This window comes from Poecilia formosa, unplaced genomic scaffold (assembly GCF_000485575.1).
Source record: "Poecilia formosa unplaced genomic scaffold, Poecilia_formosa-5.1.2 Scaffold207, whole genome shotgun sequence".
Taxonomy (NCBI): domain Eukaryota; kingdom Metazoa; phylum Chordata; class Actinopteri; order Cyprinodontiformes; family Poeciliidae; genus Poecilia; species Poecilia formosa.
In genome coordinates, this window is record NW_006800146.1 from 522,289 (window position 1) to 533,692 (window position 11,404).

General features: G+C 41.0%; 1 protein-coding gene and 1 long non-coding RNA gene across 2 annotated transcripts in view; both read left to right on the top strand.

Moving 5' to 3' along the window:
* LOC103148525 (dehydrogenase/reductase SDR family member 11-like) overlaps positions 1-3,572 on the top strand; it is a 21,991-nt gene extending 18,419 nt beyond the window's left edge. The window contains exon 6 of the mRNA XM_016679286.1: positions 3,419-3,572. Coding sequence (XP_016534772.1) covers positions 3,419-3,460 — 42 coding nt within the window. The 3' untranslated portion in view covers positions 3,461-3,572. The remainder of the gene's footprint in view (positions 1-3,418) is intronic.
* A 5,637-nt stretch (positions 3,573-9,209) lies between these two features.
* Positions 9,210-10,970, top strand: LOC107838064 (uncharacterized). Its single transcript, XR_001664123.1, has 2 exons — positions 9,210-9,479; positions 10,565-10,970. It is a non-coding gene; the product is annotated as an uncharacterized LOC107838064 (long non-coding RNA).
* Positions 10,971-11,404: the final 434 nt, after the last annotated feature.

Sequence of the window (11,404 nt, forward strand, 5' to 3'; positions counted from 1 at the left end):
TTAGAGTTAGTCTCTGTTGTTATATTTGAATTAAAAGGTATATTTGAAGGATATTTGTTGCACTTTGATGTAAACTTAGACCTATTTTTCTTTTATTTCCAATTCTATCCGGTCACATCCAGAATATTCAGAATGTTCTTGGGTTTTAGTATTATTAGTATTATTATTATTAGTTTCCTGTTTCCTGCTCAGAATGGCAGCAATGGTCCTGATGAGGACTTTCAAAATCCAAGTCTTGAAAATGTAAAGTATCAGATTATTTTTGTCCTTCATTTGACAAGATTCTTAAATGGAAACTACTCCTTTCTACCAGATTCTCCTCTGCCCTTCAGTTACTTTGTCTTTTTGTTGCTGCAGACCTCCCACGGCAATGGCCCTACATGGAGGAGGACGCTCCCACTGACCAGCTGCTCTGTGACCAGGACAGCATCTGCCCTGGAGTCAAGGACGAACCAGAACCTCCACAAATCAATTTTCTTCGAACCAGCGTAGGTGACCGGATCCAGCCTCTCTCCCTGTTTGTACCTAAGGAGGAATCTTACGAAGGAAGCGAAGGTGCACATGCGGATGATATAAACACAGACCTCCCTCTGGTGTCAGGCTCTACGGTTGATGCGGGCACACAGTATTTTGGGTGTGGCTTTTGTGAGAAAACCTTTCAGTTTAGATCCAAACTGATCCGACACGTGAGCACCCACATGCGCAAAAACAAGTTGAGGTGCGGCGCTGGTAAGAAGTCGTTCAGCCAGAACTGCCAGCTGATCCACCACAAGAAAACCAACGGCTCCGGTGGAAAACCGCTCGGCCCACACGCCAGCTTCTCGACTGGCGCTGAGGTTGAGCGACTCCTCTGCAACACGTGTGGGAAACGCTTCAGCAACCCCTACATCCTGAAGCGACACGCAAGAGTCCACACGGGCGAGAAGCCGTTTGCCTGCGGCACGTGCAGGAAGTCCTTCAGTCGAAGGGACTACCTGCTGGGCCACATGAAATCCCACTTGGCCGAACCGCGAGTCCCGTCGCAGCCCGCCATCAAGCAGAGGGCCATCCGGGCGGCCAAGAAGCTCTATTCCTGCCAAGCATGCGGGAAATGCTTCACACAATACCGTTGCTTCTTGCACCACGCCAAGAGTCACAATCCGCTCGTCTGCAAGACCTGCGGGAAACAATTCAGTCAGTCATCGGGACTGAAGCGACACGAGTCGATCCACTCGGGCGTGAAGGGGTTTCCCTGCGGCGTCTGCGGGAAATCCCTGAGTAGAAGGGACCACTTGGTGCGCCACATGAAAGTCCACGCCAAGAGCAACCCTTTTTGTTTGACGTAGCCAAAGCGTAGATAGAAATGCAGCAGCTATGGGCTGCAAAAGTTTTTAGTTTGATGGTGGTAATTTGACCGTCCACATGAGAGATGCTTTCTTCTCACAGAGATTGAGAAGAGTAAATCAAGTGTAGTTCAGCATGATGAAGATTACAACTGGTTAGTTTGGTTGTTGAAACAGCAAATATACCTTAACATGCGCAGTGGAAACTAGGGGTGCACCGATTGTAGTTTTTTGAACTAACCAGTTACTGTCCGTCATTTAAAAAGCCTGACCTGCCCATTTCAATTTTGGCCAATATCAATTTCTTTTTGTCTGAAAATGTTAAATCGGTTCACCCCTAGCGGAAATGAGTTTATGTCTATCAGAGAAGCAACTTCTACAGTCGTTATCTCTGCTCTTTGGGACACTGCCAGTNTTGTCCTTCATTTGACAAGATTCTTAAATGGAAACTACTCCTTTCTACCACATTCTCCTCTGCCCTTCAGTTACTTTGTCTTTTTGTTGCTGCAGACCTCCCACGGCAATGGCCCTACATGGAGGAGGACGCTCCCACTGACCAGCTGCTCTGTGACCAGGACAGCATCTGCCCTGGAGTCAAGGACGAACCAGAACCTCCACAAATCAATTTTCTTCGAACCAGCGTAGGTGACCGGATCCAGCCTCTCTCCCTGTTTGTACCTAAGGAGGAATCTTACGAAGGAAGCGAAGGTGCACATGCGGATGATATAAACACAGACCTCCCTCTGGTGTCAGGCTCTACGGTTGATGCGGGCACACAGTATTTTGGGTGTGGCTTTTGTGAGAAAACCTTTCAGTTTAGATCCAAACTGATCCGACACGTGAGCACCCACATGCGCAAAAACAAGTTGAGGTGCGGCGCTGGTAAGAAGTCGTTCAGCCAGAACTGCCAGCTGATCCACCACAAGAAAACCAACGGCTCCGGTGGAAAACCGCTCGGCCCACACGCCAGCTTCTCGACTGGCGCTGAGGTTGAGCGACTCCTCTGCAACACGTGTGGGAAACGCTTCAGCAACCCCTACATCCTGAAGCGACACGCAAGAGTCCACACGGGCGAGAAGCCGTTTGCCTGCGGCACGTGCAGGAAGTCCTTCAGTCGAAGGGACTACCTGCTGGGCCACATGAAATCCCACTTGGCCGAACCGCGAGTCCCGTCGCAGCCCGCCATCAAGCAGAGGGCCATCCGGGCGGCCAAGAAGCTCTATTCCTGCCAAGCATGCGGGAAATGCTTCACACAATACCGTTGCTTCTTGCACCACGCCAAGAGTCACAATCCGCTCGTCTGCAAGACCTGCGGGAAACAATTCAGTCAGTCATCGGGACTGAAGCGACACGAGTCGATCCACTCGGGCATAAAGGGGTTTCCCTGCGGCGTCTGCGGGAAATCCCTGAGTAGAAGGGACCACTTGGTGCGTCACATGAAAGTCCACGCCAAGAGCAACCCTTTTTGTTTGACGTAGCCAAAGCATAGATAGAAATGCAGCAGCTAAGGGCTGCAAAAGTTTTTAGTTTGATAGTGGTAATTTGACCGTCCACATGAGAGATGCTTTCTTCTCACAGAGATTGAGAAGAGTAAATCAAGTGTAGTTCAGCATGATGAAGACTACAACTGGTTAGTTTGGTTGTTGAAACATCAAATATACCTTAACATGCGCAGTGGAAACTAGGAGTGCACTGATTGTAGTTTTCTGAACTAACCAGTTACTGTCCGTCATTTAAAAAGCCTGACCTGCCCATTTCAATTTTGGCCAATATCAATTTCTTTTTGTCTGAAAATGTTAAATCGGTTCACCCCTAGCGGAAATGAGTTTATGTCTATCAGAGAAGCAACTTCTACAGTCGTTATCTCTGCTCTTTGGGACACTGCCAGTCAGCGCCTTGTTCTTGAATTCAGCTGCTGGGATTGGCTGGTTTGCTAGCAGCACACAATAATGTGTCAAGTAGCTATAACGACAGAAATGCGCATAAATAATTTAGTTCAATAAAAAATGTTTTAGTTTGTGTAATCTACAAGTGTTTCATCAACAAAGCTTTTTACTCAAAAGACCTTTTCTCTGTATTGTTTTTTTCTGGTTCAGATCGGAGACATTCAGATGCGATCAGTTGAGCAAGTGTCGTAGAGTTGCCGAACTTATACGCTAAAGCTTCACATGGTTTGTTCACCATGTCTGTGGGATGATTAAAACTAATAAAGAACAGCATAACTAATAAAAGTCTGATTTAAGAGGTAAACTCTGTTGCTTTTTTGTGTCAGTATTTTCCAAAAATTTAAAGTTTGTATTTGTAACATAGCGAAGTAGGAACAATGTAGCTCAGGGTCCATTCTTCAGGAGTCGTAACCTTCATGTTTTAGATATTTAGTTCAACATAACTGAGTGTAATGAATAGCTCATGACATACTGAGACAGGAGTTTCTGCTATGACTTCAGCTGTGTTTAAGCAGGGTCACATCTACAATATCCAGAGTCTGGAGTTAGGGTTCCTCCTCCCCCAACAGCGTTAGCTTCTGGCCAAAGAACTCCTCACCCCTCATATCCCTTTTTTATTAAATTATTCGTATTGATTCACCGATTAGTGTACACAAAACAAAAATCAAACACATGTATTGATCTGCAAAAGAACAAGCAACAAATTAGGTAAGAGAACAAACAATGAAATAAAAATCAAAAGGGGAACCCAGTTTTCAAACCTACACACAATGCTACCAAATATGTAAAGAAACATCAACTTTTAGAATGTTTTTTTTTATTTATTTTTTTATTCACTATTCATTACTACAGTAGATTAGCATGAATGCTGCCTCATCTCTTCTGGTTTTAGTTGGACAGGAGTGCCATCTTTTGCACTTGCAAAAAATGGCAAGTGCAAAAGGGTAGCATAGCAGCTTGATGAATTTGGCAGCCAACCAGAAAAACGAGTGTATTTACATACAAGTTAGAAAATCTGTAACATTTTCATTTTGTTGTACCCAGTGACCAGGCGTTTTAGTTTTAGTAGGACAACATTCACACGCTCTGTAAACCCACCCACCGCACCGGCCCGCCCCGGTCTTCCCCTCCAGGTAGGGATTCGGAGAACACGCCGTGTACCGTGTTCTCCGAAACCCAACAAATGTAGAAAGTCCAACTTCTCTATTAGATTGTAATGTGTTGACAGCATGGTGGTACTTGGAAAAAGTAGGTTAAGAAAAAGTTCATTGGTACTTGTTATTAAACTCTGAAGAATTCATACATCCATACATTTTCTTACACCCTTTACCCTAGTGGGGTCAGGAGGGGTGCTGGTGCCTATCTCCAGCGAGACATTTCAGGCGAGAGGCGGGGTCACCCTGGACAGGTCGCCAGTCCATCGCAGCTTAAGAATTCTTGTTCTAGAAGAATAATGCATGGGACAGAAGGTGGTAATATTTTTTACCTTTTTATCACCATTGACAGGGAGAGAACATCTGTGTGAACTTCAATGACAAAACAAAATATTATCCTTGTTTTTCCAGATGATTCTGGAACCTTTGACCTGGCTAAATATTAGGCCAGGTCAAAGGTCACCAAACATTGTTCAAACTTTGTTCACAAACTTTATTACCATGCTAATACCCTCCTCCATTTCCTGTCCAAACAGTGAAATTAATAAAAGGAAAGTTGGTTAAACTAACATATTATGGAGTCTTGCTGCATGTAGTTTACCTCTAAAGTGGGAGAGCATGAACAGCATGATGCCAAAGCAGAGTTTCAGGTGACAGTCCATTTTCAGATATGGATATTTTACAGCCTCTTCAGTGTCAGTAGTTTGATAAGATTAAAAACTAATAGAAGTTGTCTAGTCAGGGGAATTTTAACATGCACCATGCATGGCAGACATAGTGGATATGGATATGGACAAAATGTCACTTTCCCAGGCAGATATCCGAATTCAGGGTGGATTCTTGTTGTTTTTCCTCACTGGGATATTTTTAACCTTAACTGTGCAAACCTTTTAGCTGACTGGAATTTGTTTAGCATTCCAAACTGCTGGTTGACCTTTTTTATTATTATTATTTTTGTTCTTTGTTCGTTGAAACTGATCATACAGTTAACTTCAAGTCAAATCTTAAATCAGAGCGACTTATCGTTTATTTCTGACATATTTAGAACAGCTGGGCAAAGTGCTGTAAAAAGTACAAAAACAATAATAGTAAAATATAAACTTCTATAAGCCAATGAAAAACAAATAAAACATAGCTAGACAAGATAGAAAGGTTGTTCAGCAACAGGTCAAATATCTTCAACTTGAACTAAAAGCCAATGGACAGTAGGGTTTACATTATCTTAAAATGATCGCCAATCTGTGCAGGTTGTTCTGTAATTCGAGTTCCAGCTCGACCTCCACACCAGCTGGTGGCGGTAATGCGCTGTTCTCTTCCTTGCCTACCGCCACAAAAACAACAGAAGAAGAATCTGCAGCATATGAACTGTTTTTTTGGGTGGGAGACGTATTTTATGAGAGGCCTCTATTGTTTCCCCCCTTGTATATTTCAGTTTTTGTAGTAACAATGTCTTCATCTCAGGACCTTAGAGAGTTCATCAGAGAAAGACTGACTGCTGCTGCGGAGGAAATATTCTCAGAGTTTGAAAAGCAAATCATCCGATATCAGGAAAATAGCAGACTGTGGAATGCCCACTGGAAACCGCATTTGAAGCTGCACAGATTAAGTATGGACATGAAGTTTAACTAAATAAGGGCATTTTTAATATGTAAGAAAGTCTCCGTAACTAGGACGCGAGGATAACTTCTTTTATTCTCGGGAGCCCGTGAGCTTATTAGCTATACCCGCTTTCAAAATAAGAGCGATGACGGCGTTTTTTTTGTTTGTTTGTTTTTTAGTCTGTTGATATGTACTTCAGAAACCTCTGTTAAATTTGAAACTAATGGAACGGAATTTCTTTAAAATTCAGTAAAATGCTTTATGGTGGGCGGTGGTGACAGGTTGACTTACGGTTAACTGACCTGGGAAGCCGTGTGGCATCTTTATTTAAAACAACTATTTGCTTTTTGGTACCTTGAAAACACATTTTTAATTCAAATCGCATATGCGATTCAGGATACAATCATTTGAGATACATTTCACTGCATTGTGCACTTCTCTGACAGACATAGAAGGAAATATTCGTAGCTTCTATTTTGTCAAGATATCTGAGTCACTTGTTTAACATTTAAATCCTTTTTGTAATCCTAAGGAGACACAGACAGTTTCAGCTGCATTCAGCGCAGCAGAAAAAGCTTCAGGTAGTTTCCAGTTCTGGGTTCTACTAAAGTGATTTACTGAACTCATCTATCCAAACGGTGTGCTCAGGCAAAGTCAAACAGTGATTTAACAAGAGATGAAATTACTTGTCACACAGTTAAGTGTGATTAGGATATATTCTTTTCCCCCTGGATAAATAAAATCAGAATTTAAATGTTGCTTTTTGAAATTTCATCTTGTTTTAAATCTTCTAAAACTTATAAGTGTGTCTAGGCCTGTCACGATAATTTTGCTGGATGATAAATTGTCCCAGTAATTATTGCAATAAACGATAATGTTGTTTTGAGTTCACTTCCAACAATAATGGCATAATAATGCAAGTTGGCCNGACCTTTTCTCTGTATTGTTTTTTTCTGGTTCAGATCGGAGACATTCAGATGCGATCAGTTGAGCAAGTGTCGTAGAGTTGCCGAACTTATACGCTAAAGCTTCACATGGTTTGTTCACCATGTCTGTGGGATGATTAAAACTAATAAAGAAGAGTATAACTAATAAAAGTCTGATTTAAGAGGTAAACTCTGTTGCTTTTTTGTGTCAGTATTTTCCAAAAATTTAAAATTTGTATTTGTAACATAGCGAAGTAGGAACAATGTAGCTCAGGGTCCATTCTTCAGGAGTTGTAACCTTCATGTTTTAGATATTTAGTTCAACATAACTGAGTGTAATGAATAGCTCATGACATACTGAGACAGGAGTTTCTGCTATGACTTCAGCTGTGTTTAAGCAGGGTCACATCTACAATATCCAGAGTCTGGAGTTAGGGTTCCTCCTCCCCCAACAGCGTTAGCTTCTGGCCAAAGAACTCCTCACCCCCCATATCCCTTTTTTATTAAATTATTCGTATTGATTCACCGATTAGTGTACACAAAACAAAAATCAAACACATGTATTGATCTGCAAAAGAACAAGCAACAAATTAGGTAAGAGAACAAACAATGAAATAAAAATCAAAAGGGGAACCCAGTTTTCAAACCTACACACAATGCTACCAAATATGTAAAGAAACATCAACTTTTAGAATGTTTTTTTTTATTTATTTTTTTATTCACTATTCATTACTACAGTAGATTAGCATGAATGCTGCCTCATCTCTTCTGGTTTTAGTTGGGCAGGAGTGCCATCTTTTGCACTTGCAAAAAATGGCAAGTGCAAAAGGGTAGCATAGCAGCTTGATGAATTTGGCAGCCAACCAGAAAAAACGAGTGTATTTACATACAAGTTAGAAAATCTGTAACATTTTCATTTTGTTGTACCCAGTGACCAGGCGTTTTAGTTTTAGTAGGACAACATTCACACGCTCTGTAAACCCACCCACCGCACCGGCCCGCCCCGGTCTTCCCCTCCAGGTAGGGATTCGGAGAACACGCCGTGTACCGTGTTCTCCGAAACCCAACAAATGTAGAAAGTCCAACTTCTCTATTAGATTGTAATGTGTTGACAGCATGGTGGTACTTGGAAAAAGTAGGTTAAGAAAAAGTTCATTGGTACTTGTTATTAAACTCTGAAGAATTCATACATCCATACATTTTCTTACACCCTTGACCCTAGTGGGGTCAGGAGGGGTGCTGGTGCCTATCTCCAGCGAGACATTTCAGGCGAGAGGCGGGGTCACCCTGGACAGGTCGCCAGTCCATTGCAGCTTAAGAATTCTTGTTCTAGAAGAATAATGCATGGGACTGAAGGTGGTAATATTTTTTACCTTTTTATCACCATTGACAGGGAGAGAATGTCTGTGTGAACTTCAATGACAAAATATTATCCTTGTTTTTCCAGATGATTCTGGAACCTAATCTAAATATTAGGCCAGGTCAAAGGTCACCAAACTGTCCAAACATTGTTCAAACTTTGTTCACAAACTTTATTACCATGCTAATACCCTCCTCCATTTCCTGTCCAAACAGTGAAATTAATAAAAGGAAAGTTGGTTAAACTAACATATTATGGAGTCTTGCTGCATGTAGTTTACCTCTAAAGTGGGAGAGCATGAACAGCATGATGCCAAAGCAGAGTTTCACGTGACAGTCCATTTTCAGATATGGATATTTTACAGCCTCTTCAGTGTCAGTAGTTTGATAAGATTAAAAACTAATAGAAGTTGTCTAGTCAGGGGAATTTTAACATGCACCATGCATGGCAGACATAGTGGATATGGATATGGACAAAATGTCACTTTCCCAGGCAGATATCCGAATTCAGGGTGGATTCTTGTTGTTTTTCCTCACTGGGATATTTTTAACCTTAACTGTGCAAACCTTTTAGCTGACTGGAATTTGTTTAGCATTCCAAACTGCTGGTTGACCTTTTTTATTATTATTATTTTTGTTCTTTGTTCATTGAAACTGATCATACAGTTAACTTCAAGTCAAATCTTAAATCAGAGCGACTTATCGTTTAGCTAGACAAGATAGAAAGGTTGTTCAGTAACAGGTCAAATATCTTCAACTTGAACTAAAAGCCAATGGACAGTAGGGTTTACATTATCTTAAAATGATCTGTGCAGGTTGTTCTGTAATTCGAGTTCCAGCTCGACCTCCACACCAGCTGGTGGCGGTAATGCGCTGTTCTCTTCCTTGCCTACCGCCTCAAAAACAACAGAAGAAGAATCTGCAGCATATGAATTGTTTTTTTGGGTGGGAGACGTATTTTATGAGAGGCCTCTATTGTTTCCCCCTCGTATATTTCAGTTTTTGTAGTAACAATGTCTTCATCTCAGGACCTTAGAGAGTTCATCAGAGAAAGACTGACTGCTGCTGCGGAGGAAATATTCTCAGAGTTTGAAAAGCAAATCATCCGATATCAGGAAAATAGCAGACTGTGGAATGCCCACTGGAAACCGCATTTGAAGCTGCACAGATTAAGTATGGACATGAAGCTTAACTCAATAAGGGCATTTTTAATATGTAAGAAAGTCTCCGTAACTAGGACGCGAGGATAACTTCTTTTATTCTCGGGAGCCCGTGAGCTTATTAGCTATACCCGCTTTCAAAATAAGAGCGATGACGGCGTTTTTTTTGTTTGTTTGTTTTTTAGTCTGTTGATATGTACTTCAGAAACCTCTGTTAAATTTGAAACTAATGGAACGGAATTTCTTTAAAATTCAGTAAAATGCTTTATGGTGGGCGGTGGTGACAGGTTGACTTACGGTTAACTGACCTGGGAAGCCGTGTGGCATCTTTATTTAAAACAACTATTTGCTTTTTGGTACCTTGAAAACACATTTTTAATTCAAATCGCATATGCGATTCAGGATACAATCATTTGAGATACATTTCACTGCATTGTGCACTTCTCTGACAGACATAGAAGGAAATATTCGTAGCTTCTATTTTGTCAAGATATCTGAGTCACTTGTTTAACATTTAAATCCTTTTTGTAATCCTAAGGAGACACAGACAGTTTCAGCTGCATTCAGCGCAGCAGAAAAAGCTTCAGGTAGTTTCCAGTTCTGGGTTCTACTAAAGTGATTTACTGAACTCATCTATCCAAACGGTGTGCTCAGGCAAAGTCAAACAGTGATTTAACAAGAGATGAAATTACTTGTCACACAGTTAAGTGTGATTAGGATATATTCTTTTCCCCCTGGATAAATAAAATCAGAATTTAAATGTTGCTTTTTGAAATTTCATCTTGTTTTAAATCTTCTAAAACTTGTAAGTGTGTCTAGGCCTGTCACGATAATTTTGCTGGATGATAAATTGTCCCAGTAATTATTGCAATAAACGATAATGTTGTTTTGAGTTCACTTCCAACAATAATGGCATAATAATGCAAGTTGGCCTTCTCAAAGTTCAATAAACTTTTAATTTTGTAAAGAACACTTCACACTGGGAACTGGTAGCTATTTCTAAATATGTAGAACAATGTAAACCAATTTTTGTTCTGATAGTCTCCAGATTCTCATCTTCTTCTGTCTTAACAGTTGTTCATTGTCTTTTTCTTCCAGGCCTCCCGCAGCAACATGTCAGCATGGTGGAGGAGGTTTCTGCCAGTAAGCTGGCCACTGACAGGGGGGCAAGCTGCAGCCAGGACCGGGAGAAACCACGACTTCCACGGGTGAAACACGAAGAGGAGAACTGCTGTAGCATCTGGGAGGAAGAGGAAGCAGAGCAAAAGGAGGAGACACACAGACACACTCTGAATGCTTATCAGGAAGGTGGGGAGAACGAACTAGTCCGTTATGACTCTTCTGCTGTTAAAGCGCTGTTCAATATTTTTAGTGGACACATTGTTTTTATGATTTTTATCTTTTTTAGTTTCCTGGAGTTCTTGACAAAAGTTGGAATGTTTTTACACTATGTATGGTCTGATTCCACCATATGGAACCGCGTGATTAAAGCTTGCCAAATTTGTAAAGGCTTGATTGGTTTACAGTAAAGGTTTACAGTGAGGACAGAGACGAAGGGGCTTCAATGCCCACTAAGTTTCTTTACTACAGCAGCACAAAACCACGCATTAGAGTCTGGCCTTGGGTGGATTATGAGCAAGAATTACAAGAATATTAGTTTATTTTTCAGTATTTGAATGCTCTTCCCAGTCAGATAAGTTTCTAATGGTTTTCCCCAGAACATTTGAATGGTTAGCCAACACAGGGGGGCAAATGGCTTTTGATGCATTTTGGTTCTAATCAAATTTAACTTAAAAAAAAAAAGTTGATATATAAATCAATGAAAATTACAAAATAACATAATTTAGAGTTAGTCTCTGTTGTTATATTTGAATTAAAAGGTATATTTGAAGGATATTTGTTGCACTTTGATGTAAACTTAGACCTATTTTTCTTTTA